Raw genomic sequence first — 14,734 nt, 5'->3', positions numbered from 1 at the left:
GATTAATCAGGATTACATTTTTGGATAAGGAAAGGTTGCCCGTTACGTCACTCAACAGTAACTCGATCTAGTTAGGTAGATCGGGAAGGTCATTGTCAGGGCGACGTCTGGGGAAAGTTGTTCAGCCGAGGAGGAAAACCATCCACCTAGAAAGTAGGCGCTTTTTAACAATCGCCTGTAGAAACAAGAATCTTAGCGACGATCTCCGCTCCGATTTTGCCCTCCGTTCTTCGAGGAAACGCGAAGGAAAGATTTCGCTAGGTTCAAGGATCAGATCCTTTACCGCTTAGCGAATCTGAACTAAATGTCACAATCGGAATCAGGAGGCTTAGAAACGTCCAAAGGCTATAAAATACGAAAATGGAGTTGTTTTGCGACTGAAATGGAACGAGATCTAGTTTCACTCGAGGCAGATTGACGGGCAGAAAGCCCATTTGCTAAAAAGTTATAATTGAGCGGAAATTTCAGCCCATCGGACAAGAAAGTTGTCCGCTTTTACTCCGCCGACGAATATTCCAATCGTCTTTAATCGCTCATGAATAACACATTTCGTGGGACAGGCGGATTTATCACATTTATTTTTTATTTATGAACACTATTTATTTAGTACTACTACTTCTTAACTTATTCTTTTGTAGTTTTATTATATAAAATATTACTGCTACTAAAACAGTTCATCAGCACCGCGCCAAAAGGCAGGAGATTTTTCTTTCTTCTTTAACTTTCATTTGAATAAATCATAGCGACTCAAAAAATACCAAAATATTTAATGAAATCGTCAATTGCATGTTAAATACAACAGAAGAAGGAGATAAAAGCAAGATTGCAAAGATGAGTTATTCATACCTTCTTCACAAAACAATCAGGATTAATGCCACGTGGAAAAGAAACAATCAATGCATTTATCAAGCATTCGAAATTTGGAAACCAATGATATTTAGCACATAAAATGAAATTAAAACGAGATCAAACATTCCTGTTCATTCTAGAATTCTACAATCTGATAATTATATCAGACATATTACATTCCCAATACATGTAAAGTTTAAGCAAATCTTTCAAATAACCATCACTTAAGATGTTTTAATACTATTGAGAATAAGTAATAAGAATGGAATAACATTTTTTTTAATCTGGACACAATCTATTATCCACTATTTGTACGAACGAAATACCTGATTGATGAGAGCAAACATTAACACTGTTTATTTCGTTGAAGTAGTGAGGAGCGGTTAGGAATGAAGTATTATGGAAAAACACCTTTCTTATATTTTTGCCGATGTTTCTACCATTATTCCGGTCATCTTCAGGGCCTGGGTTAGTTATAAAACTGATTGGGAAAATAATTATAGAATAGAGATAAAATCTAAATTTTGAACCAAATATTTCATAATCAAATAAAGTGTGGTGTTATTCTTGTGGTGTCATGTTTGTTTCGTGTGAAATTGTTGTGAAACGTGAATTTGTATTCTGCTGATTTTATATGAATGTGACGGGAATATTTTGGTTTGGATTCATGATTCGGGGTTAATTCAATGGGCACAGTTACTAACATTGGAAAGAAGTAAATTATTATGGACAATAACGAAGGAAAGGGAAATATAAAATAAACTGTAATGGTTTATTTGCTTTATGACGTTGGCGTAGCTATATAACTGTTCTGTAATTAATTCTGTCTTTCTCTGTTAATGTCAACCATTTTTAGGAAAATGAGTTTGTATTTTTTTTTCAGTATTGGGTATTTATATTTTGTCGAAATCAAAGTTGTGTGTAGCCAGTAATGGGGGATTAGTTTTTGGCGTTTACGTAGATGGGTTGTTGTTTTTTTCCGTTTTTTCAGATACTGAGCTAAAATTCCAATGGATGTAGCTGGACAGTTCATACAATTACTATATATTTAGATTTAATTGACTGACACCTTTTATTAAACAAGCAATATCATTATTTTCATCTGGCTTGAAGTCAGCTGACATAATTCATTTACTTACGCAGAAACGGACACGTTTATACACTCATGTTCGGCTGTTCGCGAAATAACGGAAGATGAACACGGATAACTGTGGGCAACGCTCTTGCCGCTGCAAACCTGCCTCTCAGCAGAATTCCACATGCGCTATTCCTTGCCCTCCTCGTGTGATCTGCCTGCCGCCTTTGATGTGCTGTTATCAGCCTTACCGATGCTACCCTCAGTGTCAGCCGATGAACAATTCAAACCCTCGATATTGCGTACCAAGCGGTTGCTTGAGCCCGTGTTTGCCACAGCTGGGATGCGGCGGGAATTTGTGCGTGTCGAAGCGTTGCGATGGCCGCGGGTCTGAGTGCGAAGGTGCCGCGTGCAGAGATAGGGACGAAGAGGGCGGACAACAAAGGAACGACGACGGCGAAGACCAGCTATTAGCCACAGAAAGCGATGACAATTGGGAAGGCGGAGGTGGAGGCGGAGCCTTCAGCAGAGGAGGCGGCGGCGGAGGCTTCGGCGGAAAAGGCGGTGGCTACAGTGGAGGAGGCGGTGGCCATGGCGGAGGAGGCCGTGGCTACGAAGGAGGAGGCCGTGGCTACGGCGGAGGAGGCGGTGGCTACGGCGGAAAAGGAGGAGGGGGCAAACGCAAGGATAGAAGCGGGGCTAAATCGCCCAAATCAAACCAATCGAAATTTAACAGTCAGCCAGTTTCCAGAGAGACTTCGGACAATTTCTCCGTCGGAGCAGCCCTCGTCGACCAGAATTCCCGTGCGGATCAAGTGCTGTGCGAACGGCCCAGCTATACGCCGTTTCCCAGGCCGCAGAACGTCATCCTGGGCTACGACCCGTGCCTCTGCGCGGGCACTCAAACAGATTGGAACAAGAACAATCGTCAGTACGGCGGCATGATATAGCCTCCACGCGAACCGACAGGCCGGCCAATTGCAGATTTACGCAGGACGGCAAAGATTACTCGTTTTGTTCACAACTGTGCGACAACCGAATAAAAAATTTCACACAAAATGTCTACCTTGTTTGAATTATAACGAAATAAAAAAAATTTATTAAACAAAAACTGCTGATTTTGCAATCGCAAATTATTTTATAAAATTGTTTGCGTTGCTTTTTTGTTATAATTAAACACCGTCGTTGAAATGGCAAGAGGTTTTTCTCATTATGTTTCCGATTGTTGCCTACAATGAATGAAAGAACGAATAAGTAAGAGTATTTATTTACATAAAATACAAAGAAAATTAAGCGGAATTGCAAAAAGACGTGGGGACTGAGCCCAAAACCCTTGGCGAGTATATATATATATAAGAGCGTACATCTACCGATAGCGACATACGGTGGTGCAGCTTGAGCACAAAAGTTAAAAAGTCGGAGAAAAGTATTCTAGAACAAAGTCAGAGGATAGCCTTGCTAATAAGCATCAAAGCCTACAGAACAACATCGACGCACGTCCTCCAAGTAGCCATCACACAAATTAAAGTTGGATAAACCAAACCTACAAGGCGTAGAAGAGCATGAGCTAGAAAGCCTGAGGAACATCCCAAAAAAACAGCGCTCTGATTTAATAAAAAATTGATGGACACCGCGTGGCAAAACAAACGGGAAAACAGAACTAAAGGAAGACTGACCTACGAATACTTTCCAAACATCGAGGAGAGAGCACGAGGGAAGTAGGTGTCTCCGGATTTCTGGGCCATGCAAATCTTGTCTAGTCATGGCAACTTTTTGGCATACCTCTTTAAATTCAAAAGGTCCAACAGCCTTTTATGCCCCGAATGCGGTACTAACGATGACGTGCGCAACAAAATTCTCTCTTGTGGACTTTTTGGAAGGAAAAGAGAAGACCTAAAAGCCATCTTCAGCAAAAGCTGGCCCCCAACTTTAAGCGAACTTGTTCAGCACCAAAACCGCTACCATGCTCTCAAAACGTTAAACCTGAAAATTCTTAATCGTCAAACATATTTATTTATTTTTTCATATATTTGTATTTATTCAATTAACTGTAAATACGGTTTAATAGGCTCATAAGTTTAGTCCGGGCTGGAAAGTGAAAGAGAAATAAAAGAAATAAAAAATATAAGAGAAATACTAATAATTAAAATAAGGAAATGAAACCATGATTATAATACATTAATAATTAAAGTATTGGACCAGCTCGAATCTGTAAGTAAAAGCGTGGCGTGAAAATCTAATGACAGGGCGACACAAACGGCCATCATTTAACATTGCTATGAGTGCGGGTCTGGTCAGCCTGGCTAACCTGTAAGTCGCGAATTTCTGCCAGAATCTAACATTCGAAGACAAAATAATTTCCGAATTTTTCCGAAATTTTCCACCGCCCTGTACATAGAGAGCACAATTCAACAGATTTTTCTCTCCATTGAGTGTAATTTAAGAATAGCAACTTACACCTAAATTTAAATAACCAGCGGAGCTCGCTAAGCGATAGACCAGATGGCCGGTCCGCAATCAAGCTGCGTATGCCAGTACAATGATCAAGTTCCCGAAGTAACCGATATTTCCAATTAATCAAAGGTACTCAATCACGTGAATCCTTATTCCCCAGGATCTCTCGCACACCTATGTCCACCAGAGGTCCAATTCTCTCTCCCCCTTATTGTTTATCCGAGATTCTCAATCCTATTCATTGGGCTCACCGATATACTACGGGACGGGACTACAGATTTTTTCTGAAGCTCCTCGTGGTGAGAAGATTTCATTTTACTCAATAAAGTGGCCAACTGGCCTCTACATAATGTCAATTCATGATCAAATCTCTGAGCATAATCGATCCAATTCCTAAACCAGAAAGTTTTGGCTTTTATTATTTATAAGGCAGAGATTCTTAGCTATCTATGAGGAGGTAAATTCAACACCAGGAGGCAGTAATCAAAGTGTAACTTCAAGGTGAACACCAGTAGAACACTATTAGATCGACCTCCGTTTCGAGATAAACCATATGGTTTGGAGCTACCGACGGAATACCAAATATTTTTTTAATAAAAAAACGCTGAAATTTCTCAATAGCTTCAAATCGCTGAGAACCCCAAGCCTGAGCTCAATAACAGACAATGGAAAGACAAAGAGACCAAACTTAAATGGAAGAGGCTGGGAAAGGAAACCAGACCAAACTCTATTAATATCGCGTATAGCTTCGGAGACCCTTTCAAGAAGATGCTATTCATTGATAATCTCGGAGTTAAGGATACACCCAAATACTTATACTGAGATTCTGACTCTATTGGTTTCCCATTAAAAAAAAAATTCATTGGATGCATACCGACCGCCCCGAAAAAAAAAAAACTAGAAATTTGGTTTTATTTAAATTAACAGAAAGATTCCGGATATCACAATAAGCCACCTCTATTGAGAAGTTAGTCAATATTTTTTTCGAGCGTAACAGGATTTGTAGACATGAAAACCACATCGTCTGCGTACATTAACATACTGACTGACGGGAACGCCACCATCAAGGGCGGGTCAGAGGGAAGGTCGTCTAGAAAGAGTCAGAAACAGGAGAGGATTTAACAAACAACCCTGTCTGACACCGGATTCTGCACGAAAAAATCTGAAAATCCATGTTGAAACAAGTCTTTCTCGTGATAGTCAACTATTGTGTCAGCCTTTTAAATGTATTGGACCATTTTTATCTTCACTTTCAGCAGACTACTCATTTTCCTGTTTAACTCCAATTAACGTTACAGTAAAGAGTCAATGCTTAGATTTTTTTTCTAAGTGAAACTTCCTCTACACAAGTAAAAGGTTTTAAATTAATTTTTGAAAATGTCCTTTTTATCTTGAATCAGTTCCCACTTTTATCCAAATCCATTATTGAAAAAACTTAGATTTTGTATTTTCTAAAGTAGCGTTGAACTAAAGATGAACAAAATCTGTCGTGAGAACCTCCGGTTTAACGGAGTTGGCTTTTGGCGTTAAACGTCGAGACGTCCGTTTAAATTATGAGTTGAAACATGAATTGAACGTGTGTATATTATTTGACAATTTCCTGTACAAATTTTTAACTACGTGTTTTGTTTTGTCCTTTTGTTTATAAAATAGTTAAACAACAAAAATGACCCTTGACAACTTGAAGTGTGGGACTACAAAAAGTAGAATTTTACCTTTGGAATTGACGGATTTATTATGTATTTTGAATAAATGGCCGACATTTATGAACCCCACGGCCTAATGATGTCACGACTTTGAGTGTAGATGTGGGAGAAAATGTGTTTTTTCTTGAAATTGAAATTTCAACAAGACAACTGGAAGATTACTGATCTTCCATCGCCGATTAGAAGAACAAAATTAAGATGGTTAGAAGCATGTAATGAATTAAATCAAACGTTGATCAATTTTTATAGAAAGTTTGAACTGATTCAAGTCGCTTTAAACTTTTTGTTCTCCAGCAAATGGTGAGAATGCGCCTTCAAACTCTATCCACGAGCTGCCATGCCATGGGACTTCGTGAAAATAGTTCTAATTCGAAAATTAATTTGGTTGAGCAACAGCGTGAGCGAAGTAAAATAGTTACATAAATAACAAGCTAATTCCAATTAAAACAAAACGAAAAGCTTCCGAAGGACAACGAAACGAAAAGAGGATAGTAGTTGTTCGTGGGGAATAGAGTGAGATTGGAAGTTAATGTGGAATTTTTTGTAGCTGGATTTTACAACTTTATTTAAAAAGGGAACATTTATGCTGTAGATGGTGTAGTTCGAAACATAGAACAGGGCGTTGAAGATGGATCTATGGATTCATGATTGTAAGGTCCAAATTCTGCAGAGATTGGAAGGTTTAGTTGAACCCCCATAGTTCTATGCCGTATGTCCATTTTAGTTTCGGTATTGAGTTGTAAATATTTTTGCGCAAGGAGAGTTTAGAGTTGTTGTATTTCAAATAATCGGTTTCGTCGGTTCAGTGCTATAATTTTGAGTCGTATATGAAGATTCTAGCTGAGTCGTTGATCTAGATACAGCACAGAAATTTTCGATGGGTCAGATTACAATAGATTGGAGGTAGTGTGATGCGACGAAGGATGAAGGTTTTTGGGACTATGTGGGCTTCAGTTTGATTGTCATTTTTGATCCATTGTTCTTTGGAATTTTAGTGTTTCTGGCGGTTTCAGTGAGCTATGACGGAATCGGAGTTAGAGGATAGAATGGCTGTGTCATCAGCGTATGTTAGAATAGTAGTCGGGATGGGAAGGGATATTAGCAGTATTACCGAGCCCAAGAACGATATCCGGAGGGACTCCCGCATTCACCTGTGCAAAGGAGAGGCTCAGAATCATACTCTAAGGTGTCTGTCCACTTGACAGAACTTAAGGATGAGATAGGGTGCACAGGGTAGGATGCTCTTCGGTTTTCAGAGCAAATCCAGGTGCCAGATTCGAGAAATACTTCCGAGCAGCATTCTTTCTTCTCAAGGGAAGGTGATGTCCACAACGTTATGGCACTATTTCACAGTGGTATTCAATTAAGTTTAGAATAATTATTAGATAATTTGTGGTGTACTTGTCTATAAAGGAGTTTTTCAAATAGTCTACCAAGAATTGTCAATAAACTGATGGGACGGTAGGAAATCGGAATATAATGTGGTTTGTTGAGTTTAGGGATTGTGTGAACCATGGAAACTGCCCATTGCGTCAGGAAGTGAATTGTACAGAGAGTTGCATTTTGAAGGGTTGTTAGGGAAACTATAGCTTTTTGGGAGTTGAAGGATTGAAGGGAAATCATATAGAAAAAATATCATTTAATACATTTGCTCAATGAGGGATGAAAATAAGAGCGGAGTTATCTGCAGTTTGACGTACAAAATAATAAACAAAAAGAGAAAGGAAAATAAAGGTAAACATCGGCCTGTGGTATGGAAAAAAGTGTTTACTGCATTTTCTTCTTAAATCTACAAGATTTTTATATATTAGTACAACATCGAAATCAAAATAATAAGAATGAGTGATAAAAAATGAAATTTCTCACAAAAACCTATTATTGAAAGGATAAATTACTGCAAACCACGAGGATAGGCGGACAATCGGAAACGGCCTAACTAGAGAGTAAGACAGTGTTTTAAAAATCAGCTGTTTTTATTCTATTTCATTTGTGTGTTGGTTTGTTGGTAAAATTGACAAAAACGTTTAAAATGAATAGCCACATTTGAGTTGTCGCAGTTGACTTCTGTAAATCAATCAAGAATAAAGTTCCGAATCAGAAATGTCATACATGTAAGGAGCCTTGAGCCTGTATCTTTTGTACGGTTTAATGGCACGCTCCGGTTCAGTTTTTACTTCTTCTTTGGGTTCTTCTTTTGGTTCTTCTTTCGATTCTTCTTTCGGTTCTTCTTTCGGTTCTTCTTTCGGTTCTTCTTTCGGTTCTTCTTTGGGCTGATCTTGCGGATTTGGCGGATCCGTCGCACCTTCAGCCGACTTATCCAGGGAAACGATGGCGCTATAGACGTGGATGCCTTGACCGCCTTGATGAGTAATGGGTTTCTCGCCGTTTGTTAATTTGATTTGTTGTTCAGAGTTTCCTTGGTCATTTAATAAACGCTTTTGGTCGTTTGTTCTTTCAACGCATTTTGCAGAAATCGGCCTGATCGGCCTGCCGTCCGACGGTTGAATATCGACACATATGTCCGTTATGTGACCGAGTTGATTTATGTTCTCGCAATTCCTTTCTCGTTCTCCGTCTACCGGAGACTTGCATCCGGGTTGGGCAGGGGCGGTATTGACGTCCTGTGCAGGCTGACATCCGGGCACACATCCCTCGCCCCAATGGAAGCAGGGCTGATGAGACCAGTTCGGAACGCAGTACTGAGGGGTCGATTGCAGTCTGACTGGTTGGCATTGATGGAACTGTTGGAAAAGACATGTCTCTTGAGGCTTGCTGGCACACTGGTTGTAAGGATAACAGTAATAGTAACAAGGGAAGCAGATATTGTAAGAAGAAGGCGTCTGTTTTGATTGCGGGTAAAACGAGAAGCAACGCAAGTTGCAGCAACGGCATGTGACTGGAACTTTCTCTGTTTCACTCGGGGGATCTTCAATCAATATGTAAGTCATATTGGGGTGGTCGTGGTTCTCTTTTATTTTGTTTTTATCGTAAGTGACACGGAATTCCATAACAGGCACATTAGTAATTAAAGGTTGGGCTTCTTTGTTCTCTTCGTAACGCGGCTGTTTTGTTTTCATGAATTCGGGTACTGTACTATATTTCCCACAACGCAGCATAGCTTCTCTTTGGCGCATTTTGCATATATACTCGTTCAAGCTACTAACCATATCTTCCTGTTCTCTAGCGTTACTGCAGACGTGCCTTCCATACGGTGACACTTCCATGATGCCACAGAAAGACAACTGTAAAACTTATAACTGAAAATGTGGCGTTGTGACAGTTTCGTTTGGTGTTTAATGGTGATCTCGATTTGTAAGATTAACGATCATTTTGTAACCCTGCGTTACACTACGACAAATCGAGGACGTGTCAAGTGTTTGGTACAAATGTAGGAGAACTCGTCAAATGCGTTGCAGTGTAATATGTGATTTTATTTTGTGTCAGTGTCGACTGAAACTGAACCCAGCTGACTGATAATAAAAGAGACTTTTTAACGTTCGAAACCCTCCAATTGGTTCGAAATCCGTTTGGCATGACATGTTGAAAGTACGAAAAGTTGCCAATCTCAAATATCGTCTCAAAAGTATAATGCTCATTCATAAAAATATATATAAAATATAAAATGCATGAATATTAAAAGTTAAAACAATTTCCATATGTCATATGCTACTGTTTTGAAACGGTAATTAACTTAAATATATTAATTTCTTGCATAAGATTCTGTCCATTCCTTAATACATCAGGATGATTGTGTTTCTGTAAATTGATCATTCCCACCCTACTTCGAGCTGCATTACTTTATTGATTGATTATAAACCAAAGAATCATAAAAACTATTTTTCAAATTAACGTTCAACGTAAAGGCAGCTACACTAAATTGACAAGTAAGACGGAGAGAAGTTTTAGTTACGTTTTCATTCTTTTTAAAGCTGTACTTATTTAAGTATAAAGCCTGGCCAATCCTGTTTGTTTTATTAGAATTTTATAACTGTACAATTAACTACATCAAGCAAATATAATGTTAATTTAGAAATATAATTGGCTTGATCGGAGAGGTCACTCAGTATACCTAACCACACACTTGTCTCCAGATATCACTTCGGTCGGTTGAGGTCAGGAAGATTGGGATGACCGGTGACTGAAAATTGTTATATCTCGATTTGATGGCGTGGAAAACAAGAGAAGTAATACTTAAAGGTACGATTGGACGTACAGAAAGGAGCATTTGCAGCTCAACGGTGGGATTTGAACTGGAAGAATTCGATAGGTGTGGGATGCCCATATTTCCAAGCATCAGGCCATGTAGTTTGAATTAACAGTTGTAGATTAATGTGAAGGATAGTTTGGGATGTCTGTCTAAGAATAAACAATAAGATTCGAGAGAGAAGTTTGCGAGGGGGACAATTGACAAGTACAGGATTGCAGTATCATCTGCAAATATGAACAGGGAAGTATTAGGATGATTAGCGATGTCATCAGAACACATTTACAATAGAATTGGACCAAGAGCACTACCTTTCTTAGAGAAAGATATTTTAGTTTAAGAGCAATTATTTCTTCCGCTATAAGCACTGGAATATGAATTCTCAGGGCTCACGGAAGCCCACTCTCAATTTGTATGCTTAATTTATAATTGATAATAAAATCAAAACTTAATGAACCAATTATGTTTCAGACGCACCCGAGTTATATGTTCAAATATGGTGTGAAGGATTTGCACACCGGTGACATCAAAAACCAGTGGGAAGAAAGGGATGGAGACGTCGTTAAGGGCGAATACAGCTTAGTGGAACCAGACGGCTCGATCCGAACTGTGACCTACACCGCCGACGACCACAACGGGTTCAACGCAGAAGTGAAGAAGAGCGGTCCCGCTGTGCATCCTCAGCATACCGAGCTCAGTGTCAAGACGCCTGTCGTAGTCCACCACAGACCAGCGGTCCCACGGCACACGGCACCAATCCATTCGAACTTTAAAAGAGTCAAAGAGAACCAGGAAGTGGTGCAGCAGTCGCTCGACCAGGCGCAAGCCTTCTACCACGCTCAAGCTCTTCAGAAATACGCGGATTGGTTTCACAAAGCGAAGATCCCGGCTCCGGCCCCCGTCGTCCACAACTTCGATTTCTCTTCGCACGTCAATGGCGGCGAACAGTGGCAACCCATCGTCAAGCCCATCATGCAGATCCATGAAGAAGGAATGGTACGCAAACCGGAGAAAATGGCGATAATACCTTTGGCTCCAACATTCCGATACGTACCTGGGATGGCACTTTTGATGAAGCACAGGATGAAGATGCAGGACGATTCCAAAAAAGGACCCGTCCTCTTTCCCGAAACTCCAGACGAAGCAACACCCGCGACCGAAGCCGACGGCACCCCTGTCGAACCCACCTCCAAAACTATGGCCCAGAAACAAGTGAAAAAGCAGCAACCCTTCTTCAACAACGCCGAATACTTCGCCAAGTTTTTCAAATCCCCGGCTTTGCTCAGGAATTCAATCTCATACCTGCCCGGATTCGGTTTTCTGTGACAATCGCGTTGAAAAACAATACCGTCTTGCTCACGTATTCCTGTAAATAACGTATTTATAAGAGATAGATGATCGAAGAATTACCAAAGATTGCAGGTGAATGACAGCTATTCCTTAAACGCAATAAATTCCTCTATTTATCACGGTTGTGTACAGTTTATTTTTATTATTATTTTAAAATTTAAATACAAAGTGCTGCATTCTAAACGTCTTTGATGTTAAATTCAAGTGATGACAAATAATAGGTTAAGCTAGTCGAAGTTTTCTTTAAATATATCTTGTAATTATGAATTATTAAATAGAATTTGTTAATCTATTTGCTATTATTATTCCTGTCCTAATTCTTATAAAATTTCCCTTTGTCCAGCATCAAAAATGAGGGTTGAGTTTATCATGGCGAGGTGGTTTTACAACTTAATCATAACCATTTTTTACTGATATGCTAGTCAAACCAATTAACAACACTACCCCCACTTTTTTGTACTTGTAAAACTTTATTACTAATTAATCTTTCATGCTTGAAAATCAATCTGGTTCATTTCTTAATGCTTAAAATTAAACAGCCCTGAAATTTGTTCACTTTAACTTAAATAACAAAAAATTTTTAACGCTCAAAGTTCAACTGATTAATAAGTATATAATAGGCAATTAACAAAAAAATTAATAAAAGAATCAACAATTAGAACAAATGAAATGTTAGGATTACCATACATTTGAAAACTTTCCGAAAAAGTAGTAAAACTACTTAAATCAATTTGTAAATGTATGTATCCATCCTTTTCACCTATTTAATTGATACATTCTCTCTATCAAAAAAAAAAGTTTAAAAATATATTTCGCTTTGGTTTTTTGACCGCTCTTCATTTCGGAGACGTTACCAAAAATCTGGTAGCAGGCTGACGCCCTATTTGTTTTCTTACAAGCAGCACTTGACTTAAAATTATGGTTTTAAATTGAAACGAATTGACCAGCTTAAAAACGCTTGTTTAAAATATGATAATTCAATAAATAGATTCACAGATTTAGTGTGCAGTGATTGAACAGAAAATGTAAAATATATTTTTTGGGATTTGAAAATATGAAAATTGTCGAGTTATGTCGTTGCAGTGGTCTTGGAGAACGCTTGGACAGTGTGAGGTAAGTAAAGGCATGTAACACCGACTATTATGTCCGAAAAATTGGAATAGTATTTTTTCATGCAGCAAAGGGAAGCTTCGTAGAGGCATGCCAAGATGACACCGTGGAAGTTGCGCTCGGACAGAGTGAAAGTGGACATTATGATGACACTGAGCGCCAGGGAGATATCGATCATCTGAACTTCCAAAGGCCAATCGGCGAGCATGTCGAGGACCACTTGGAGCACCGGGTATAGCAGATGGATCAGGACCAAATTCGGCTGGAGGCCTCCTTCCAAGCACACGTCCGCGCACAGGAACGGTATCGCCAACGTAGTCGATAGCAGCGCTATTTCGTGGTACAGCTGCTGAATGTACGCTGGACACTTGCTGCCTGAAAATGACACCATTAACCAAAGAAATGTAATCTGTGCTTGATCACTTACACTGTACTAGAGTTCCGAAAAGTCCTTTTAAGAGAAACAGCGAGCAACCAGCTTTGCCAAACCCTTTTTGCACCTTACACACGCCGAAGAACGCCGACAGAAATAGAATCAAGTTCGAAGACAAGCGGAACAAAGCATTTCCTTCAAGCCAAGAGGCGGCGCCGTTCTCTCCGGTTTCTGAGTCAAAACTTTGGAAAGATTCTTCGGGTCGTAGATCATCAAAATCGCTGGACCAAACGACATCTTCCATTATTTAGGCTGAATCAAAAATAATAACTGTTTAATTTTGAAAAAATTATGCCATTTACCCATTTATCTAAAACCGTGTGTCTGACATATGATATAAACAGCGTAATTATAAAAATAAACAACACGCTTGGATACTTATTGAATTTTATTTTGGGGGAGAAAAGTGGGACCGATCATATTTTCAATGCAAAATACTTTTTGTTGCATAATGTAAATACAGATACTTTCGATTTTAACATTTGATCAAATTTCCAGCCCTGTCTCAGGAGCATCACTTTGAATCCATGACGATTGTTGACACTTAGAAAATGCAAATAAAATAAAATCTTTAAAAAAATTGTTCTGAAAAATTACTGGAATCAAAAATGGCGCAAGAAAAAGTAAATCCCCCCTAGTTTCAATCACCTATCGCAGAATATTAGAAATGTCAACGATAATCATGGATGCAACTCGGCTTCCTGGAGTTAAATCCGTCAAATATTAAGTCGTCAAACTCGATAAAAGAGTGAAATATTCAAAACATAAAGTGATGATCTGATTAAACGAATTTTGGAGCGAACCCTTGTTCTGAAGCCCGTTCTTGAAAAAAGGTCTTCACTTTACTCTTCAACAAAAGGCTGTTATACCTATCACTTCTCCGACCTATTTGCCAGTGTGCGTCACCATTTCTGAGGTCTGCAAATGACTTACATTAACAATTAAAATGACTTCAAGTCCAACGAAATCGAGTTTTGGGGATTATCACGAATGTTGCATGTTAGGTGGTAACTGTGACTATCCGATCTTTTGATAATGATTTTTGGTTTTTATTGGAGTTTAACTTCGACTGCTCGCTTCATTGCCCACTCATCACCTCGCGAAAATGCTAGCAGTCGCAGCTGCCATGAAGCGGCCCGAGGGTAGGCGAGTGGAGCCCCCGCTAGTTTATTTTATATCTTTCAAATAGGTAAAAAAAGAGAAACTCCAAAAAAATAAAATAAAAACTTCAGCGACTCTCAATTTTTGGTAAGCTTGCTAGAAAAAATAACTTTTACACTACTCCTACGCTTCGTCGAATATTTTACTTTTAATTTGCATTCTGTTTTAATGCACATCTTTGTTTTACAGCTCGACAGGGCTACATATAATTGTCCATGTGTAAATATTGCGTTTTTTGAATTTATAATCAAACCTATTTTCTCTGAGGAGTGGTAGGGTTTGGGGACATGCCCAAGGGGTCCTGGCGTTGCTGGCCCGCTGGGGGCGTCCACGGTCACTCTGGCTAACATGAGCCTCAGGCCTTACAGAGTGTGGACGGCATGGCACACGTG

General features: G+C 39.2%; 1 protein-coding gene across 5 annotated transcripts in view; it reads left to right on the top strand.

Annotated features, from left to right (window-relative positions):
- LOC106665256 overlaps positions 1-12,074 on the top strand; it is a 32,673-nt gene extending 20,599 nt beyond the window's left edge. The window contains exons 1-2 of one of the 5 annotated variants that reach the window (XM_014391561.2): positions 7,911-8,027; positions 10,760-11,919. In XM_014391561.2, coding sequence (XP_014247047.1) covers positions 10,775-11,614 — 840 coding nt within the window. In that variant the 5' untranslated portion in view covers positions 7,911-8,027; positions 10,760-10,774 and the 3' untranslated portion in view covers positions 11,615-11,919. The other 4 variants (XM_014391558.2, XM_014391559.2, XM_014391560.2 and 1 more) reach the window with 4 other exon arrangements.
- Positions 12,075-14,734: the final 2,660 nt, after the last annotated feature.

The sequence above is a fragment of the Cimex lectularius genome, unplaced genomic scaffold, assembly GCF_000648675.2.
Source record: "Cimex lectularius strain Harlan isolate CLEC.00 unplaced genomic scaffold, Clec_2.1 scaffold297, whole genome shotgun sequence".
In the NCBI taxonomy this organism is placed as follows: domain Eukaryota; kingdom Metazoa; phylum Arthropoda; class Insecta; order Hemiptera; family Cimicidae; genus Cimex; species Cimex lectularius.
This window is presented reverse-complemented; position numbering and strand designations above follow the sequence as displayed.